The following is a 22,500-nucleotide window of genomic DNA, read 5'->3' on the forward strand; positions in this document are numbered from 1 at the left end:
AACGTACTGTACAGTCATTGGACCCGGTCCCAGCGTCTCTTTGGTTGCACTGTAGCCATTGATGGAAAATGTTCTGCAACTCAAAATGAATTCATGTTTGATCGTATATTTGTAACTTCTGCAAGGGACGCATAAAAACTTCACAATTTAGACAAACATATTAATCATGATAGGTTGACAGCGGCTTAGTCTCTTTTTAAGAAAAGTTCATTTAGGCCAATTATCTTTTAAAGAAACAGATAAATCAATAGATCTTCATTATTAGTTCTCCAATGATGCGCTTTAGTTATATTCCAAACACCTTGATCAAGGGTCCAAGTCCTGAGGCAAGCAAAGGACATTTTGACATCGTCGTCTTATGAAAAGCACAGGCGTTACGAATAACATTAACAATGGCGTCTCACTATTAGGTGATACTATTAGTAATACCAGCAACCTGAAACAGAAGCAACTAAGTGGAATTGAGATCGTTTGATCATTTACAGCTGTTCTTTTCCGAAGGTGACCAGTCAAAAATGCCTACAGACACTATTTTGTAACTGTACCGTCGGGACAATGTGTATTTGTAACTATGTTAGAAAAAATGTCTTGACTACATCTTCATGGATTGTTATGTCATCATGGTCCCCAGAGGACGAACCCTAAAAACACCCGACAGCTCAGTGAGAGAGGGGGAGAGTAACCGCCCCATGAAAGATTCTTTTGGTTCGCTATTTTTTAATACGACAAAAGAAAATAATAGATCCAATACGAAACTGACAGAAGTTCAGGGAAAAGTCACAATAACAAATCCGTCTACTACTTCAGCACGTCTTTTACCGTCAAACCTTTCCACTAAATCTGACTTCTTTACATCCACACTATGTGGAATAATCTAAGGTATATTCATTTTCAAGTACATTTTGCCATCTTTATGCGTCTTCACACCACAAACACCTCCACAACACCGCCATGACAGAATCTCCTCTAATATATTTCCAGCCTACACAAAATTGCCTCCGACCCGCCTACAGCTGGAGGCTCCTCGCCCACAATCCTTTGCTCTCTAATTATTCAAATAACAGACAGGACGGAGAGCTGTGATTCGCCAGCCCTCTTCAATTAGCGCAGTGTTAATTAAAGAGCATCATCAGGTTCTCGTTAGTGATTAAACACCCGAGTGTGATTACTTAACGCAGCAGGACTCCTGACGAATCATCAGCCCCCTGATCCCTCCGATGGGTGTTCGTGAGAGTGCGTGTGCATTTGAAATTTAGCAATGCTAGGGGCGCTAGCAATGGGAACAGATTCTCCCGCTCGCGCTGCATATCAATGCCTCAGTGAACACTGCATATGCAGAGCTGCGAGGACGTGTGCGTGTTTGTGTGTCCGATTAAAGGGGGATTTTTGTTCACTTGCTGATGAGGTGTCTGAAGTAAGTTAATTGCCTATCAAGAGAGCAAGCCAGCTCTGCCTCTTGTGTGTGTGTGTGTGTGTGTGTGTGTGCGTGTGTGCGTGTGTGTGTGTGTGTGTACTTGTATGTGTGTATTTGTCAGAGGCTCTGCATGCGTGTCTATGTCACTTCACGAGCTAATTGCCTATCACAGAACTGCTCAGGTTCTCGTCCTTTGCTTGGATCAAGTCTGTGTTTAAGTGCATGTTGCATGAGTCCATGTGCATACATACATACATATATATATTTATTTATTCAGTATTGGAAAGTAACAAAGTACATTTACTCAAATACTGCTCCTAAAGAAAAAAACACTGGTGTTATTATAACTTAGTATTAAGAGAAAAAAACAGTCATTTATTTATCCTGCTAACGCGTATTGTTTCTGTCGCCACAGTTGGATAATGCTAATGTCCCCGTCCACAGTGTCTTTGTTGTGCTTCTGCAAAGATGCAAGTAAACATCTCAGCGAAGAGGGTCGTAGGAAACCGCCTCGGTCTCAGAGGGCCTGATGCACACACCGGCAAAATGTCAACAACACATCGCCCTACAAGAACGCAGACCGCTTGATCCAAACGCTGTCAGTCAACAGGCTAAAGACAAAGAAGAAAAAGAAGTAAATGTTACACTTATTGTATGTAAAAGTGAACAAAACGGGCACCAGGGTTAAAACACAAAACCACGACTGCGGGCCTTTGTTACATCTGATTCTGATTTCTCCTGGAGTCATCTCTTTAGGCATTCAGCTCCTAGTTTTTACCGAAAACACAATTTAAAAATGCATTTTAAAACCAAGTAGTATGACCTGCCTAAACTAGATATTCATTTGGTATCATCATCAGAAAGTGACTTGTTTTGGGAAAAAAACTGACATTGACCTGGTTGGTTTGAGTCCGTACAGTACATTCCATTTTATACTTCCACAACAACATAGCAGGAAACATGTTACCTTTTACACTTTTACATATATTTGATTAGCTTTTGTTTCCAGGGACTTTGCTGATTCATTTTTGACAGACAGAATACATAACACATCTCTGACTATATATCTTCTATATGTTATAAAATATGATTAGTTAGCCAGCTTTATGAGCTAACTGTACCTCAAGGCATCATTAATAATCCAATAATACATATCAGAATATAAAAGTGGTCATATGTTTGATATAAATTGTATTAATAATACTCCTTGTATTGGGAGTATTATTATAGCATGGTTTTGCTACTAAGTAAACATGTTTCACGTGTGTGTGTGTGTGTGTGTGTGTGTGTGTGTGTGTGTGTGTGTGTGTGTGTGTGTGTGTGTGTGTGTGTGTGTGTGTGTGTGTGCACATGTTCCCAGCAGAGTAATTTACCTCCAGAGGACCGAGATGCTAATTAAGATGAATCCACCTCCAGCTCCTCCTGGCCCCGCCTCCCTCCCTCACATTCATCAGTGTTATGCTAATGTCTGTGTGTGTGTGTGTGTGTGTGTGTGTGTGTGTGTGTGTGTGTGTGTGTGTACAAAATCTCAGGCCACACAGATCACACTACTACCACCATCCCATCTGACTCTTAGTAATATATAGCATTTAATAACATTGTGCACACACACACACACACACACACACACACACAGAAAATCAATATCCATGATTTAATAATGCAATGTACTGATCCAACTGGTTTCACGGGCCTTATTCCTGGCCACACGAGCGCATCGCCATGACAAGAGGCACCAGAATAACAGATCTACTGCGAGTGCTAATTGAATGCACATACAGTATATATATATGTGTGTGTGTGTGTGTGTGTGTGTGTGTGTGTGTGTGTGTGTGTGTGTGTGTGTGTGTGTGTGTGTGTGTGCGTGTGGTTGGCGTGTGCGCACACATACGATGACAAAACGGGCGGCACATTCTTCATCTTTGGAGTGATGAAGTAGGATTTAATAAACTAGCAAAAACACACTCATAAACTCAGACACGCGGATACCCTCAGCAGGTGAGCGGAGCTGAGTTGACACTTTGTCAGCGCTGTGTAATTTGACATAATGAATGCAAGCATCGTTACTGCTGTTAATTGGCCAGACTAATTATACTCCGAGGACGTCATTAGAGAGAACCTGCCGCTCCAACTGTGTGCGCGCGCGTGTGTGTGTGTGTGTGTGTGTGTGTGTGTGTGTGTGTGTGTGTTTACGAGTCAGAGTGGGGCAGACGGTGGGAGAAAAAGGTGCAGGAGACTGGAGGTGGGTTTGAGCTCAGGAAGGGAGCGAGACGAGGAGGAGCAGTGCAGGTGGCGAGGACGGACGGAGGGGTGAGGAAGGGTCTAGCTTAGGGGTGAGACGGTGGGAGGGGTGAGGAAGGGTCTAGTTTAGGGGTGAGACGGTGGGAGGGGTGAGTTTAGATTTCGGGCCAAAAAGGAGGTGACGGAGAAAGACAGGAGGTTTGAGGCGTGAGAGCAGGGAGCTTGACAGGTTCACGCTGTTAGGAAAAGTTTGCCAAAGTCAGGGTTGCAAACAGATTACACATCGTTTTTAGTTTATTATAATGTATTTTATTTATTTTTTTAAATGCTGTTGAGTTCTAGAAATAATAGTTGAGTGAGCACGAGCCCTTTCAGTTGTGATTACTTCATTCCAGGGATGCAAAATGTAAAAAATCTTTGCAGACGGATGATTGGAATGTGTATTTTCACCCATAAGAAGACAAACATTCGTACATTGCAACACCTCTCTGTGTTCATCAGAGTAGCTTTAAACTGGTTCAGATGTTTCAACTGCTTCATTAGCACCCATTTAACACTGATCACAGTTTCCAAATGCCTGCGCTTAATGAAGCAGATGAGCACAAACGACTTAAACTTAAAGGAGATAGCCAGTGTGTTACAAAAAACAAATCGGAACCCTTTAAATGTAGAAGAAAATGCTCAAACATGTCTGAAACCACTAGCTTGTTTAACAGATATGTCCTCCATAGAGATCTCTCAGTACAACTACACATAGTGACTTTATAGAATAGCGTCTTTATACAACACTCACACGGCCTTATGCAACATGTTTCTGTTATTACGCTTCTCCACACCGACCACAAGGAGATCCCTTCATGTCTTCATTGTTTCCTTTTGCCTAAGCCTGAATCTAGCTCTAACCTGCAACTAGTTATCTGTCCAATGCCTTAAAATAATCATAATGTTGACATAAATTAAGCTTCGACCTGAAACAAATACATGTGGCTACCAGGATGTATCCCTCCGCCGCAGCTCTGCGGGGAAAAACAAAAGAGGGAAGTTGGTGCTAAAAAGGTTGTGGAGCGAAGGAGACCGCTAACTTTTTCAATTTTAAAGCACGCGAGTATTGAATTAGGATGGGATTATTAATCCATCCTGAAATATTTATCCTCTGAGAAGGACAGAGAATTTTTTTTTATTACAATCATGAGTAAAGGACGGTAAGTACATGTTTATTGACAGTCATATTCTGTCAATAAACATATACTTACCTACAAATTATATATTTACAGTTTAAAATGCACTGTATGCAAATCATCCATCTATGCTGTCTATAGATACATGCTTACATGTATGTACTGTAACTATAACCTATAACATAAAGTAATCTAGTACTTCACTCATGCACTGTTTTTTTTTCCTTTGCACTATTTGTACTTGTTTACAATCTACACAGACCTTGACTTGCATCTTTACATATCTATATATTCACCTTCTTGTATTCACATAATAGTTCTTTGTTAAGTTTTGTTGAATCCATCTTTGTTTTCCATTTTCTGTTTCTATCTTTAGATTCTTCTGTGTGTGAGTGCATAGAGAGAAACGTAAAACAGGAGGAACATCTGTTGTATGACACGTACATGACCGATAAAGTACAATATTTACTTATTTCATTCAAAGTAAAAGATTGGGTACAATACTACGAATGAAATATTTCAAAAACAAGAGAACCACAAGCGAGGAAGCAACCATCTCCTGGTGAACATGCTGATGCCTCTTGGCTGAAACATCACCGGTGGAGTATTTACTTAGCCGGCCATTACAGCCGAGCAATTTGAGGAAATTCTGAGAAACAATATCGGCTTGCAGTCCGCCGGCAGAGGGGGGGGGGGGGGGGGGGGGGGAGTCCACGACAGTTAAAGCATGTAATTTCCTAATTCTGATCTTGCAAGACAATCCGTCCTTATCAGTGTCTGATTCCCACATTGGAGGAAAAGTAGACAGAGAAGCTGCAGGCCAGCCAACACACGCACACACACACACACACACACACACACACACACACACACACACTCACAGACAGAGGCATGAAATTACATAAAGGAGAAGGGATACAGATAGAAAGACTGAGAGACTAGTGAGAGAACAAACAGGCCTATCAAAACGACCACAGACCCAGATAACAAGATAAGGCCTAATCAATCAATCCTCGCACACTGAGAGAGATTGTGCTAAGTGGCTCATGAGTCCTGCAGTAAATTAAATCTGCACACTCCTTCAAGTAAGACAGAATGTGGGGAGTGAGAGTTGGAGGGGGAAAGAGAAAGAGACAGGGGGGATAATAGAGGGTAATTTCATCAGCGTGGCCCGTGATGAAGCTTTTACACGGTGGTTTGAGAGGCCAAACTAAAAGGCTGGAGGTTTGGTGATATTGAATATGAGTGGTGTGTCATGATTCGATTTGTAAGACGATAGCCGGGAATTAGATTATGGCGTCTAATGCGGCTATCTGAAAGGGTGTCAGATCTTAAGGGTTTGGTGCGTCCGCAGTGTCTTGAAAATGGTCTTCCTTTGCAGGGGAGGCCTTAACACACTGTGATTCACTTTAATTCACTCACTCCGCCCTCATCCACCCGCATCGCCGCTGTTCTCAATGTGTGTGTGTGTGTGTGTGCGCGCGCGTGTGTGTGTGTGTGTGTGTGTGTGTGTGTGTGTGTGTGTGTGTGTGTGTGTGTGTGTGTGTGTGTGTGTGTTGTTTTAGTTGACTAACTATCACCAGGCTGCTGAAACAAAAACAAATACTTTAGGGGGGAAAAAAAAAGAGAATCAGCAGAACCAGAAATAAATTTGAAGAAGATGGAAGCCAAAAAAAGAAATGAACGCAAATAATTGCGTTTGGTGAAACAGCGGTGCTAGTGTTCCACCGGATGATAAATCTTTTTCTTGGTTTTCTGTTTTGAAGCCACAAGCGCCAAAGTTTGTGTTTCATTTGGCCTCACTTAATTTTTCAGGCGCTGGAAAAAGCGTCTTCGCGAGGCAACGAACGGCTCCAGCTCTCAGTGTTTATCCAGGGAAAATAGCGAGTCAGCATAACACAGTACCAGACATTAGCGGAGAGTGATCGTCCTGACGATGGACACGTTGAGACCAAGTGTTTAGCCGACTCTGTCTCAGCTCTGCTAAGCTTTTGAGCATCTTTGAGCTCATTGTTTTGGTTGTGAATGTCGTCGGTGTTCTCTAACTGCGGCAGGCAGATGACTACTATACACTACCTGCCCAGAACCAAACAACAGGGAGACAATGTTAGTGACTAGCTGGTGAACGTAGCATTTAGCAGTTCAACTTTTCCCCATATTTTATGTGGAGACCAAAATAGAGCTAACAAACAGCTCCAAATGAGGCAGGTTTACTATATAACATGTCATACGGTCACATGATCAGCTCCTCTATCACCCGCAGTCAATAGAGCGGTCTACAGACTAATAAAAGACATACATTTAAAGTAATAAAAGCATTAAAAATACTTTAAAAAATGCCTGTCAAGCTAGCTGGCTTGCTAAGCTAGCTAGCTCTGCCACATGGGCTCACTTGGACTTAGGTGTTTCTTGTTTCCTCCTCATTGGACGATGTCGTACATTTCAGAAATTTCAAAAAATGTTAACGTGAAACCTTAATAAACAGCTTTTGTAATCGCAGCCTTTAGTTTCATAGAGGACCCAAACGAAACCACACAAACACACATTCATCACACACACCTCTGTGCGGCGTACCTCAGACGACGTTCTAACACAGGTCTCAGCGTTGCCGGTCGGCGTCCGTCGCCACTGGACCATCTCCAGGACCAGAGAGAGAGAAGATCAGACCGAAGCTGCAGAAACTTCTCCTCATCAACCTGCAGAGAAACTAGGTTTATCGACTGAAAGATGTTCACGCTGACAAACCGTCAAAGTCTGATTCTTCTCAGTGAGAGTCACTTCACCTCTCAGAGTTCCACAGTTTGTCTTTTCCTACTGTTATTCCTAAAAAAAACTCTATTAAAAGCCAGAAAAACATTAGTTTTTAAGGCTTTAAAAAAAAAAAACCTTAAGAGGTAAACAATTAAGAAGAATATAATCAAATATACATAAATATACAGTTTGCAGCGTTGGGGGATCTGCTCACACATGACTGCTGCTGCTCAGGCTTTCCTGCATGCGGCCCAGGTGTGTCCCATACTGCTGACTACACTCAATCAGGTCTGCAGCCCTGAGACAGAAAGCACAGAAAACAGCAGAGAAACCAATCAGAGGGGCCGTCACATTTCTGTCCGTTTAATGAAGGTGTCTCTTATTGTGAAAAGCCTGTCTTGAATGAGCCTAAAGAATCCCTCTGCTCCATAAAGACACTCAGAGCCTGAGTTCATCAAAAGGTCTCAGAGGAGGAAAGCATTCCCAACTGGGCAAAAGTCGTCAGAGTGATACATATTTGGTTTTTCTTTCAGGATGAAGAGTAGAAGCATTGACTTGTGAAGTGACTCATGCCTCAGAGGAGTTTGAACCTGTCAGCAGCCTCTGATGGAGCTCACGCTTGATGACATTAAACTTTGGATAAAAAGCCAAATAATATTTATCAATCTCTCTGAGCAGCCTGGTAGCCAAATGCTTGAAGCATAGGCTATGCTTCATAATTGCGCCCCTGGTTTGATTTCAGCTGGGAACCTTTTCTTTTTATCACAACAATTAAAAACTGAAGTTTTTTAAAGATATTTTTACCCCTTAAAAACCTTAAACCAAGCAGCTAATCTGTAAAAAAAAAAAAACTTAACAGGAAAAATAAGATAACAACACTCAAATCAGCATTAAAGTATATTGTTTTATTAATCAGTGCTAATGAATAATTACAATTTCCCCTCTCTGGGAATAAATGTGGGGCAAAAAACGTATGACAATATTCCGGGGGCGGGAAAAGGGTCCAGACTGATGGGGGCACTGGTCCCTTTTGTCCTCCTTAAGAACTGCCGCTGGGAATCTGAGAATATCTTGAAGCCTGGGCATCGAAACCAAAAGTAAGCAAAGTATGCCACCAGAAGTGAGAAAGACAAATGTTTGTTTGTGTTTTTGCAGTTGGAGAAAGCAAGAAGAGAAGGAAGGAAAAAGTAAACAAAGACAACAGACTAAGATAGAGTAAAAAAAACTGCTGGAATCCACCAATTTGTCGTTGCCCATTTTAGTCAAAATGTCAGCATACAGGGGTAAAAATGACAAACTCTGGCACAGAAATGAATCAGCAGTAGAAAGTACAGTACAACATGACCTTCCACAAACACAACATGAACACATACAACAAATCTGAATTATAAAACGGGAAGAATGACGCAAAGCGAAGACCTCATAACGAAAAGTAGACAGGTACACACACACACACACACACACACACACACACACACACACACACACACACACTAATAAAGTTGTCAGAGTGTTGTTTGGCAGGGAGGGCGGGCGGGAGATTCATGAGTTTTAATATGCAGAGCAACTGCAAAGTGGAAAACCTGACACACTCTTAACACACGCAAACGCACACACACACACACACACACACACACACACACACACACACACACACACACACACACACACACACACACTTTGCATGAACTATGAAGATGTTTTTCTATTCGTATGGTGACAGACAGCAGCTAACACACAACAGATCGCTCCCAGCAGAGAACACAGAGCCCTCACATCATTAACACCTCCTGCTGTGTACCGCTGGGCTCCCACTGTCTGGGGACACGAAGCCAAGAGAGGGAAGAATCAAGAGACGAACACTTAGGACAAGGACGGAAAGGTGCTAGAAGTGTGTGTCTGTATGGCTCCGTGTGTGTGTGTCTGTGTGTGTGTGTGTGTGTGTGTGTGTGTGTGTGTGTGTGTGTGCGCGTGCGCGCTCTCTATCTCCCAAATGCCTCGACTCATCTGCTAATTAGTCAGGAGCAATTAAGTACGCTTAAACTAACCGCACACAGAGGCAGCCTGAACACACATCCAGGTAAACAAATAATGACAAACACAGCGAATGACTCACTTTAACTGTATCAGCTAATAAAAAAAAAAGCAAAAAAAAAAAAAAAAGCAAAAGGAGTCCTCAAATGGAAATAGAAGAAAGGAATCACCGTGCAGATGAGTGGGAAGAGAGAGAGAAAGGCAGACGGAGAGGAGGAGTGAAAAGGAGTGAAGCAAAAAAGGAGGAGAAAGACATAATCATAAGTCCCAATGGACAAATTCAAGCAGAGTGGATTCTATCGCATGCTATCTCTCATTTATATGCTAATTCACACTATTAACAGAGAGAGAACGAGATGGGAAAAGGGTCTAATAAATAGCTACCGATTGCTGTTTGTTCATAAGTTAGTTTGTGGTTTTGCAGAAATGTTGTAGTGAGCGACCAGCCGGCTGTTTCCTTTGTAACCAAAGACAAACTGTAACGAGCGACGGCAACGTGGAAAGTGGATGATTGAAATGAAATGAGAAAAATACATCTAAAATAAAGCCAGAAAGAACGATGTTATCAATGTAATTCAATTTGGATTAACGCTGAAAATCATCTCCTTTCATCCCTCCTCCCCTCCTTCACTTTTGTTCCTTTATGATACTGATAGCCACTTGAGTGCTTCTCTCGTTTTCCGCCTTAAGCTTTCTGCTGCTGCTGATCTCAATTCAGCTCAATTAACTATAAATATGAGCTCTCACACACACACAGACACACACAGACACACACACACACACACACACACACACACACACACACACACACACACACACACACACACACACAGTGTACTTTACTGACCTTCAAACACAGAGGTATAAGAGATCATATTAAGGTGCTACAATGGACAAACTCTGGGCAGCGAAAGTTGTTTTTCATGTTGTATAATAGATAAAGGATGGATTACTGAATGGGCCTACAGGGCACAGGCCCAGGGGCCCAAAGTGTCAGGGGCCCCTTAGGCCTTAAACTACCAAATTGTCACTCAAAGAGACACAAATCAACCTGGAAGAGACTCTAAACGAACCCAAAGAAACATCAAATGACCACAAAGAGAAACAAAAAGACTACAAAGAAATCTGAACAACTACAAAGAGAAAATGAAAAACTACAAAGAAAAAATGAAAAACTACAAAGAAACTAAAACAACTAAAGAAAGATGTAAAAAGACTACAAAGAGACACGACTACAAAGAGAAACATAACAACTACAAAGAGACCATAATGACTAAAAAGAAATGCAAAAATACTATAAAGAGATACAAAGACAACAAAGAGATGCAAAACTACAAAGGAACAAAACAAATTACAAAGATGCAGAAAGAATACAAAGAGACACAAAGACTGCAAAGACGCATACAGACTGCAAAGAGACACAAAGAGACAACTCTGAAAAATGGCAAAACAACAACAAAGAGACACAAAACTACATAGACAAAAAGAAACAAACTACAAAGCGACACAAAACCACTGGGAGATGAATAGCGACTACAACAGAACACCAAGTAGAGGCTAAGCAACTCTAAAGCCTTTGTGTCTTACTCCTTTGTAATATAGGTGGTGGGGCCTTTTGCATGGCTGTGTCTCATAATCCTCCCATGATGATTGTTATCAAAAGGGGGAGAGAGTTTGTGCAAATCCAGACAAAGATACTCAAAAAAGACTAAACTGCAGGACACCAAGGAGGTCTGAACACTGTCCCAGACAAACAGTTTATTTCTCTTTCTAACGTTTCGATCTGTAAAGATCTTCTTCTGGCAAGTGTGAAAGAGACAAGAAGGCATGTCTCGTAGAGGCAGCAATTAACTCAAATCATTATCACCCGCTGGTCAGCAAACAAGCCGGGAAGTCCAAACACCACAAGATGGCGATCTCAGTACTCTGGAATAGAGGAAATCCCACAGAGTGTCTAGAAGAAGTGGACCAAGTCAGCGAGACGTCGCCCATTGGTTTCTAGTCATCTTCTTTTTATCTGCAACCAGAAGTGACACAAGATGGTGGCGATGAACAAGAGATCTTTAATCGACCAAAATGTTACAATTATCTTTTTATACATATATATATATATATATATATATATATATATATATATAACACACTGTGAACTCCTACAGCATGCCTCGCTTTATCGTCTATTTTACTCTGTATTTTATCACTTTTCCTTTTATCGTCAGTGTGTGTTGTTTTTTGACACAGATAATATAAAGGCTCATCAAATAAAGTGACTTGTCTGGACATTTGCAGTTTTAAGTCAAAGTTAAAAAGCCACTTTTTTCAGAGACTTTTCCCTTTTCTGTTTTAAAGAAATCATTTCATCAGAACTGTACTCGATCTTTTCAAAAGTTTGAACATGTCAGTGGAAATATTCACCCTGATAGACGGTGTTTTTGATTCATGGAGCACATGTCCTCTCTGTCTTTTACGTTACTAATTCAGACAAACAGAAGTATCCGTCCATAGAGGAGCTTGACACACACACACACACACACACACACACACACACACAGACACAGACACACTGTTCATTACGCTCCTTCCTTGTCACAGACACTTAGAGAAACACAAAGAAGAAGGAGACCTGAACCAAAATCCTGAGATGATTTTGCCGCCTGTCGCCACCACTAAGGTGTGTGTACGTTATATTGTGTGTGTGTGTGTGTGTGTGTGTGTGTGTGTGTGTGTGTATGTGTGTGTGTGTGTGTGTGTGTGTGTGTGTAAGTAGAGACCACATGCAAAGGTTTCCACGGGCGACATCCAGAGGTTTCTTGAGGGGGGTCCCCGAGCTGTGATCGTTTTTCCAGTGCTGTCGCCACAAAGACGCACTTATACTCAAACGGCACTCTTTCAATCAATCAATCAATCTTTATTTGTACAGCACCTTTCATACAGGCTAACAGGCCAGCGCAGGTCAAAGTGCTTCACAGACGACTGACAAGCCGAAAACAGGATCCCACCGTGAAAACAACAGAAAAGACAAAAGCAGTTTGGCTATTTAACAATTTGAGACAAATGTAGGCAGGATAATAAAAAGATGAATATTTTATAAAATATAGTTAATATAATAACAGCTGAAATAACAGTAATAGTAGTAAAACATACAATTATACAACTTAAAAAAAATAAAAATAAGTGGTAAATAAGAGAGAAATAGAATAGAATAAAAATGTCAAAACAGTGATGGAGGCTCAGACACACACGCAAAAAACAAAACAACCGTTTTGTTCCTATAGTGTAAATGCATGCATGCAGCGATGCACCACATCAACACCACACGACACTTTGCAGAGGATTCCACATACATCAGCCTCCTCTGCCTCCTCCTTCATGCAAAAATGTGTAAAATCTGTCATCGCTTTTACACCTTATTCTCACTGTTTTATCGAAGAAGAAACATATTGCGCTGCAAAGAATGTTATCCAAGCAGAGACTAAATATGTTCACGAGAGTATCTTTTTTTTTTTTAATAAAGCAGCCGACAAAATAAGCTTAAAGCACTTTAAACTTTCTCATGTGGTCCATTTTATGACCTCCCGCTGGAAGAATCTTGTGAAATCCATCAAAACACAACTGAGGGCGAGGAAGTCACACTCCCTCATAATGGTACAATAAGCAGCCCTCACAAAAGGACAGTGTCTACATACAGTTTTTATTATTTTGTACTACTTCCTACTTTTGAAGCTTCAAGACATGAGCAATTTAGTTGGATCAAGATCCCGTTTGCAAAGGAGAGACTTGAACTTGAAGTCCATGCAGGCTGATCACAGCTGACTGAGAGCTCAACTGAAATGAGAAACGAACGGATCGTTTCAGGAGGTGATTTGGTTCGGTCCGAAGACTTTGCTAGAAACCAGTTTAAAATTGTTTAAAACCATTACATGCACAGTAAAAAAAAACACACATCACAAGCACACAAAGCTTCATATCTGCAGTCAAATGCATAAATCGCCATGTTCCCTTATTCCTGACAAAGACTGAATACAGCTCATGTCAATCAAACATTTCTCCAATCAAGCTAGGTAATAACAACATGAGTGAGTGGACGCAACCAAGTTTACTGAATTTTCTATCTGTGTTTTTTTTTTTTTCACCATAAAATGACGCCGTCGAAAGTTGACAAAAAGAGCCACAGTTTCATCTACCAGCCCAACTTAAAAAACGGGTGACCGTGGCTAAGTGGAGAGCAGGGCTGCCTTTCAATCAGAGGGTCGGCGGTTCGATCCCCGGCTCCAGCTAGTCTCATGTCAATGTGTCCTCGAGCAAGACACTTAACCCCAAAATGTCTCCCGTAGCTGCGTCTACGATAGATAGATACTGAATTGTAAGTCGCTTTGGATAAAAGCGTCTGCTAAACGACCGTAATGTAATGTAATCAAAACCGATCGAAACTAGCAGTAGTGGCAGCAACATTTAGCAGGAAAACAGCCCGATATTTCCCTCAGGAGATGGTTGAGACCAAAAGCAGAGCTAAAAGAGGAGGGACCAGGAGCATTAATGTTGCTCCGTATCTGCTGGACGTGTCGGTGGACAACTTGCCACCACATGTTCTACGTTATAAGGTGTCAACTTGTCGGTCACGCCACCCTCCAGCTGGAAAATAAAACAATGAATTCAGGTGTGATGTCAGGAAGAAGGAAACAAGACACAGCTATAAGTACTGAACAAGAAGAGGAACTTTACTCGAGTTGACTTGAAGACACCGTGAAATCTGCGAGGTGTGTGTGTGTGTGTGAAAAGAAGCTGGTAAAAGGGACGAATATAAATCCTGTGCAGTGTATCAAATCCTGAACACAGCTTCCTTTTCAACCTTAAAGGAAGAGAACACAAAGGCGCGCGACACAACAATACCAACAGGTTGAGCGTATGCTAATGTCGACTTCATACTATTTTAACACGGATTGAACAGATAGGAGCTGTGAATGGTTGAATTTCATTATGTCAGAGCCTCACTCCGAAACTCCCCTAAACTGTTTAAAAGTCTTGTGTGAATAAAATGTGAGGGCCCACTGTGTTATGTAAATGAACCACCTCAAAGGTATATTTACAGTCTGCTCCGCAAAACCGCAGTCTCCCGCGTTATAAATGTGCCTTATTGAGACGACTTAAGGGCACATTTTTATTTTTTTTTTCGGGGCCCAAAGATAAACATGCTCCAAAGTTATGCGGAGACATGATTGATTCAGACGCACAGCGGAGCGGCGATGGAACGTTTTATCATGGGGTTTCTTTTTTTTTTTTTTTGGGAAGGATTCAACAAACACTTTCACACATAACAACAGGAACAGATGTTGCCTTTGGAGAGGAGAAGATTACACCGTTTTCACGCCAAAAGATATAAAACAAACAACAACTATGAGCTAAAAGTCAATTTCCCTGCTCTTTTCTTCTTTCATTGTGTTATTCCTCTCCTTTCTCCTTCGCTGCGCTGTGAAAGGATGTTTCTACTGCGACGGAGAGAAACTGTTTGCATGTGTGTGTGTGTGTGTGTGTGTGTGTGTGTGTGTTTGACCTCGTCACTCGGAGCACTGTGGTTCTGTTGCAGTAGATTACCAGCTGTTTTTAACCCCCCCAAACTCTGTCTCTTTCTGGATACTCATTCCTCACCTGTGGCCTTCACAGGTCAGATGATACAAGATGGCTGTAGCGCTCAGTTATTGGTCCAAAAACCTTGATGTTATAAGAACACACTTGAAATGTATCATTTGAACATCTATAAGTTACATGCTGAGGTTGAGACGACAAAGATTCAACTAAAATGTTGTCTTGAAAATCTAAAAAAATGATGTATTTTGTTCTCCACTAAGGGCGACCAGGAATTCTTCTCATCCATAGTTTTTCTTTGTACTTCAGCATCACAACCTCTACATTATTGTAATAAATATGCCAATTTCCTCTTGTCCCCTTTCATAAATGTGTCATAAGTGTGTTATTTTGATCAATAAAAGGGTGTGAGTTAGGCTCAAGGAGCATCGAGGTGTCGTACGCTGTGCAAAAAGTGAAGCTCTTTGAAGCAAATCTATGATTTGTAATTTAAATTGTCGAATCTTTCCTCACTGTTTTTGCAGAGTTGCATTTCTTTGTTGCGCAGAAAACCAAATCCTCTGCAGCAGAACAAGTGAAATGTGATTTAAAGATCGTTACAGACGGTTAACAATCAAGAGTGTTTTACTTCATTTCATTGTTTCACACCTGACAAAAGATAAAGAAATATACGTGACAACGTGTGTATTGTGCGATAGTTTCACTGGAGAAGTGAATTAAACTGAACTGTTATTGGTTGTTTGTCTGAAACTTGGACACGAGACTCTTGAAAATGATTTTTTTTATGATTACTTTAATGGCTTTTCCTAATTACATACATTTTAAATGAATGAATTAAGCCTTTCTGCATTAGTGAGAAAAATCCAAAAGCTGAACACTTAACTTCCTTAAGAATTTAAAATAATAACACATCTTTCGCGTCGTGTCCGGGTCGGATCGTGTGTATTTATCAGCTCTAAAGACCAAGAGACATAAAAAGGGATTCATGCTGTGTGAGAGCTCCAGTGACATGGAAAGTCTCATGCTGCCTCCTGGTGTCGTCACACTGAAAATGCATCATCGCTGCTGCACTTTAATCAGTTTTAAAAGACCAATAATAAATCCTGCTTGGGCCAAATATGATCACAATATTACAGTGCCTGAATAAAACCACTAAAACATAGGCACTAACTCAAACTCCAACACATTCAAGAGAGTAATATAAAAAGGTAAATTAAGGCGGTTTAGCATCAATTACATTCACCATTAAAATGATGTATCTATATGTGATACATCCATATGAGTGAATATCGTATCAGAGAACCATGAGCCATAAATAACGTCATCTTTTTATTAAAATTCTAGTTGATGTGTTACAGAAATGTGTTTAAAAATCCAGGCCATTTAATAACCAGACTGTTCTTATTTTCAACTTTATACAATACATACAACCGAGGTGAAGGGAAATAAAGGGGACACAAACATCAACATGTAATGTTAAATTATGCAAAACACCAAATAGTTATAATTGAGCAATTTGGTCACGACACAGAAATTAAAAGTTGGCTTTAGTGCCTCTCCAAAAATGACTGATAAGCAAAAGATTATGACGCACAAAACAAACCGTTGATTCAGATTTTAAAACATGTACACCATCCAGATCCAATATGGACCAGTTCTTGTATTTCTACCACTCAAAACCACCCAGTCAACTGAATATGGTTTACATTGGTTAAACCTGTGAGTCACATGACACAAACCAGATGTTCCTCTAGTCAACTGTTAATATACAAAATACACAAGTACAGCAGAACATGAAAGTAAAACAAAAAAGGCAAAAAAAAAAAAAAAGACATCCAGTGACTTTCTTGCAGCCATGTTTGAGCATCAGGTCTGCGTTAACTCATAAAGGTATTATTTAAAAAACAACAACATTAATTTTTAAATGTCAAAGCAAATCTAAGCTCAAAAGGGGAACTTAATGTTTCAGAGCGTTTCCACTTGATTCCTATGGATCACTGTCGCTTAATGAAAACCTGAATGTGCAGCTGGAGTCTGTAAATTATTAGTCAGGAAACCTCCACGACCGACTGCTGCCAAAAGTCAAGAAATGCTGTGGTTGCGTTTGGTACTGTGGTTCTCAGCCCATTAAAACATGGCATATGCACCCTTAAATAAGAGGCGCTAACTAGAACCATATAGGGTTCTTCGGTTTGGTCCCCATAGGAGAACCCTTGAAGCCCCTTCTATGGTGTAATGGTCCACCTAGACGCTTCCCATCTTCTAAAGGCCTGTACACACCGGGGGCGCTTCTTTGATGCGCCTAATTCGCACGTCAGTATGCTTTTTTTTTTTTTGCACAGAAAACGGGAATATTACGCAGCGGAAAAAAAAACAACCACATTTTTTTTTTCCGGAACAAGGCAGATTTTTCAAAACTTTCGCACCGTGATCAAAGGCATCAACCAATCGCTTTGTGTAGAACGGCTTGATTTGCACTAATATTTATAAAAAACCTTTCACAATAAAAGCCCATGACATAAAATTCAGCATTTTCGTGTTGTAAATTCGTTATACCCCCGGTGTATAAAGGCCTTATGTCTGCTTACAACCTACCCAGGAAGACCTACCAATAACCCTCTTATATTCCCTTTCTCCAACCTAACCAGGTTAGCCTGGGGCCATGGGGGCCTCAAGAGCCTCCCAAAGGGCTGGAGGTGGTGCAGTTGAACCCACAACAATCATGGTTCACAGTCAGGGGCGTTGGCCCTGCTTTCAACAAGACATGAAGAAAACTTTCTTCCAAAAGACGGTTCTTTGAACGGAAAGGGTTTTTAAATGGAACCCAGAACCCTTTTGGACCCCTTGTTTCTGAGAGTGTTCCTACAAGCTGGGACAAGTTCAACTCAAGACCGATAGAAATAGAAATATGCTTTCTCTGCTTCCTGTTTTCCTGAGAACTCCTGAACCTCTGGTTGGAAACCACTGGTCTGGAAGATTAGAGTCGAGCTCCGAGTAAACTTGTTGTTGTCCGAGACAACGGGATTTTAGCGAGACCTTAAATGTAGTTCAGCGTGTAATCGACTACAACGGGGTCAGGAAGCGACCCTGACGTCAGTCTTCTTCACTGAAACATGAGCAGAGAGCAAGACACAGCTGTCTGACCTCGCTTCTTTAAATCGTATTAGCATCTGAAGTGTTACTGTATACAACCAACATTTCACTAAGTTGCACATGTAAGCAGATATAGGAAGAAAATGTGTGTGTGTGTGTGTGTGTGTGTGTGTGTGTGTGTGTGTGTGTGTGTGTACGTTTCAGAGCATTAAGTAGACAGATTAAGACTAGAAGGGTATTAAAACTAACAACTGGAGCACTGAACCCAATCACATCACGGCTGGTGAGTCATTAACCCCTCAACGTTATTTGTGTGTGTGCATGAGCTTGCATGCGTGTGCGTGTGTGTGTGTGTGTGTGTGTGTGTGTGTGTGTGTGTGTGTGTGTGTGTGGCACTGGCAGGCAGGAGTAACGTCAGATCTTGAGTGATGCAGTCGACAGAGGGAAGGGCATTTTTCGAAAAGCGCTTAAAATGACAGATCACACACACACACACACACACACACACACACACACACACACACACACACACACACACACACACACACACACACACACACACACACACACACACACAATCAGTGTTATCCCATGAATCACAGGCGTAAACTGACATTAAGACTACAACAGGAGCAGTAGAAAAAACAACGATCAAAGAGAGGAGCAGCGCTGTGTTTGGCGGAGCATCATCCCTCCTTCTTGTTCCCCCAACCGAACAGTTTGGACATCGGAGACTTCTTCTTCGGTTTGTCTTTCTTGACGTCTGAGAGAGGAGAGAGGAGGGCGGTCAAAAGATGACACAGAGGTAAATGAAAACTCAATCAATCAACTAAAATGAAAAGAAGCCGACATTTTTAAAGAAATCGGAAAATCCAATTTTAAAAAGTTCTGTTTGCAGCACAAACAGCAGCTTAAGCAAACTGTGTGATTTATGGTTTGATGGGAAATTCTGCAAGAAAGCGGCCAAAAGAAAAACTAAATAATGCATCTTCAAAAATGGGCGATCACTGCAGAAGCATTGATGCTCAGAACAACAAGACAAGACTTCCTAATATATTATTATTCATTTGCACTATTTGTGTTACAATTTTGACATTCCATTGCAACTAATGTATGTTGTTGGTCGTTGCTGCTTTTTATTATACATTTATATACCTATTTTTTCCACTTACTTGTATGCACATAATAGTTCCATATCTATTTTTCCATATCTTCATTGAGCTTCGTTACTTCCGCCAACACGTTTGTGTTTTTGGTTTGTGTGCTTGTTTGTTGATTAGCTTGTCTGTTTGTCAGCAGGATTACGGGAAATCTACCAGCCTGGTTTTCATGAAACTTGGTGAGCGGCCGTAACATGAGCCGAGGAAAAACCCATTATATTGTGGAGCTGATCCGCATCACGGGGAGGACACCCGGATCATTTTTCAATTACGGAAACGGCCTCGGCGGAGGTCTGGGCTCGCTGAGTGCCTTCTTTAGTTTTCGCTCTTTTTTTAAGTCTTATCTCTAATTTCACTGGAGAGAACCGGAGTCACATTCCTTGTATGTGAACACATAGCTTGGCCAATAAAGCGGATTCTGATATATTAAAACAACATGTTTACATATTAGTGCATGTATTATTGTGGCGACACAACAGGCAAAAAGAGAAGCTGCGTCCACAAGTTGTGTTTAAAGTGTGTTTGTAGTCTAGTTTAACTATCTAGTAGTGGTTTCACCAGTCAGGGTTCACACAACAGAAGCACTTTCGCCATGGTTACCAGCAACGTAACGTCAGTTAACCCCCGTTTCAGGTGTCTCGATACAAGAGAAACTCCTCCCGGGAAAGAAAAGAGTAGCATGTTCCGCGACTTAAAGTAGCATTTCTCTTATGAGACACAACATGTGTGTAAACGACCACATGACTGCACTCTGAGTGGGAATGAACTGTGAAACTTTGGCATTAACTTTACGAATACATTAAAATAAAAATGGCTAGTCTTTAGCCCACGGTCGGCATTCACTCGCTGCAACATAACGACCTTTCACTGAAGTTCAATAAATCTCCTCAATTTTCAGCCCGGCTTTCCCAGTCATGAATTGCAAATGAAGCCGGCTTTAACTCTATTCTATCAGAGGGTCAAATTAACCAGCTACATTATCCATTTGTCTAATAGGAAACGGCGCCGACAAAGAGAGGGGGAGCATTTTGTTTGATGCTTTTTCCATTAGCAGTCATTAGATCAAATGAGATGAAAACATATCGCCCAGTGGCACCCTTAAACATGCAGCACATTCTCTCTCTCACACACACACACACACACACACACACACACAATGAGATTCCTATCTACTTCAATTAGAGGCGTCCATGATGGAAATCCTCAATTGGATAATTTATAAGCAAACTAAGTTGCAGTGACATCGAGGTTGTGATAACTAATGAACAGAGCGAAGGGGGGGGGGGGGGGGGGGGGGGGGAGTTAGACCGACGGCCTGTGGAGGTGTTAGAGACACTCACTGAAATTCATCATCATCTTGTTGAGCTCCTCGTCCTCCTCTTCCTCCCTGAGAAAACACACAAAAAGCAAACAGATCAACAGCAGCGCCTACCTGTATGAGTTTATGCTGCATTTATACATGCGTGTGATTAGATTTAAAATCAAACAAAGACCATGAGATAATTCATTATTGAGTCAAATTTATATTTGGTCTATTATTAATCATTTATTAGAAAGTGTCAGAATAAAATTAAAACACAACCGTCACAATTTCCCAGAGCCGAAAGCGACGTCTTTAAACTAACTGCTTGTTTTGTTCGACCAATAGTCCAAAAAAAATAAAAAATATTCAATGTACAGCGATGTGAAAAGAGAGAAAAATCACAATTCCCCACATTTGAGAAGCTGTAAAGAGTGAATATTTGGCATTTTATCTCAACACACAACTTTAAGGAGTACATCAATTTGTAACTGATCAACAAAATAGTGTTTATAGCATTACTGTGAGGTTGAAGTATATATTTTGAAGGGTTTTACACATACTAGAAACCATAGACCTTTTTTACCTCGTTGTCCTGCTGCTCTCATGTTTGCTAATCCTCTCAGAAAGACGCTTGAGATCCTGAGTGTCTTTTCTGACAAGCTAGCAGATAGCCATTTTGTCCCAGAGAACCACTCCACGTTAAATCTGATTTTTTTTTTTTTTTTACCAGAAGTTTGGTTTATAACAATAGCGGCTGGTTTTTCTCGAAAAGGCAGAGTTTCACATGTGTGCTGTAGAGGATAATCCACATTGTTCATGGTGAGCGCAGGTACTGTCGTCTTTAATAGAAGGACTTACTTCTGACGCTAACAGTTCTTGGCAAACAGCCGATCAATTTACAGCGAGGCAACAGGCATCAAGTTTGAGCCGTCAGCTTTCTTTGCCAAAAGTGTTCGAAGGATGCGCATTGTTGTTTTCCAAAATCTGGGGTACTTGACATTGTGAGTGTGGGGCTGTCCACAAATAGCGGACCCTCGAGCCAAGACCTTAAATTGTGCAATTTAAATGTCCCCAAATGACCCATCGCTGGAGTTGCATACACACCTGAGTCTATCCTCATCCAGACCCTCTATAATAGCGTTTCTGTCGTTGACGATCTCCATCAGTTTGGCCATCAGCTGCTCTTCCCTCTTCCGGTCCCAGGTTGATTTCAGATGTTCTGCTCAAACACAGACACGTTTCAGTCTCAGATGTTTGATCCGTTTCATGTCATCGTGTTGAGTGCGTTTCCCCAAAACTCTCACCTGGTTTGTCCATCAGCCTCCTGAGCTCCTCCTCGACAGTGGGCTGCTCTTCCTCCAGGTCCTGGGTTTTCCCACTAGAAGTAAAAACAATGCAGAAATCTGTATTCAAATAGTTTATCGCCTACGATTGCATTTCTGGAGTCTGGAGTCTAACCCTAACCAAAACAATGAAACACTAGAAAACTGAAACACGTGGGTTTGTTAACACAAGCGACCCCTATGAGATCACACATGGTCATTAGATCCATCGTTAACAAAAGAATATTGATTAGAGCAGCTTTAAATGGCCATAACTCAAAAGGTCATATGCTCAGTGTTCCCCAAGTTATTTTCCAAAAACCCCCATGATTTCTTACACAGTCTGTATTTGAATGCAAATCTGGATTAAAAAGACAATTTTTTGTTATAATTTGCCGTTAAAATGCCTTGGTAGAGGTTT

At 41.1% G+C, this 22,500-nt stretch overlaps 1 protein-coding gene across 2 annotated transcripts in view; it reads right to left on the reverse strand.

Annotated features, from left to right (window-relative positions):
- Positions 1-16,517: 16,517 nt before the first annotated feature.
- LOC137884815 (MICAL-like protein 2) overlaps positions 16,518-22,500 on the reverse strand; it is a 16,460-nt gene continuing 10,477 nt past the window's right edge. For both annotated transcript variants that reach the window (XM_068726845.1, XM_068726844.1), the window contains exons 13-16: positions 22,062-22,135; positions 21,862-21,976; positions 20,795-20,841; positions 16,518-19,057 (exon numbers count right to left, since the gene is read on the reverse strand). In XM_068726845.1, the coding sequence (XP_068582946.1) occupies positions 18,981-19,057; positions 20,795-20,841; positions 21,862-21,976; positions 22,062-22,135 (313 nt within the window). In that variant the 3' untranslated portion in view covers positions 16,518-18,980. The remainder of the gene's footprint in view (positions 19,058-20,794; positions 20,842-21,861; positions 21,977-22,061; positions 22,136-22,500) is intronic.

Source organism: Cebidichthys violaceus, unplaced genomic scaffold (genome assembly GCF_023349555.1).
Source record: "Cebidichthys violaceus isolate CVI_PGR_0920_01 unplaced genomic scaffold, fCebVio1.0.p SCAF_4, whole genome shotgun sequence".
Classification (NCBI taxonomy): Eukaryota; Metazoa; Chordata; class Actinopteri; order Perciformes; family Stichaeidae; genus Cebidichthys; species Cebidichthys violaceus.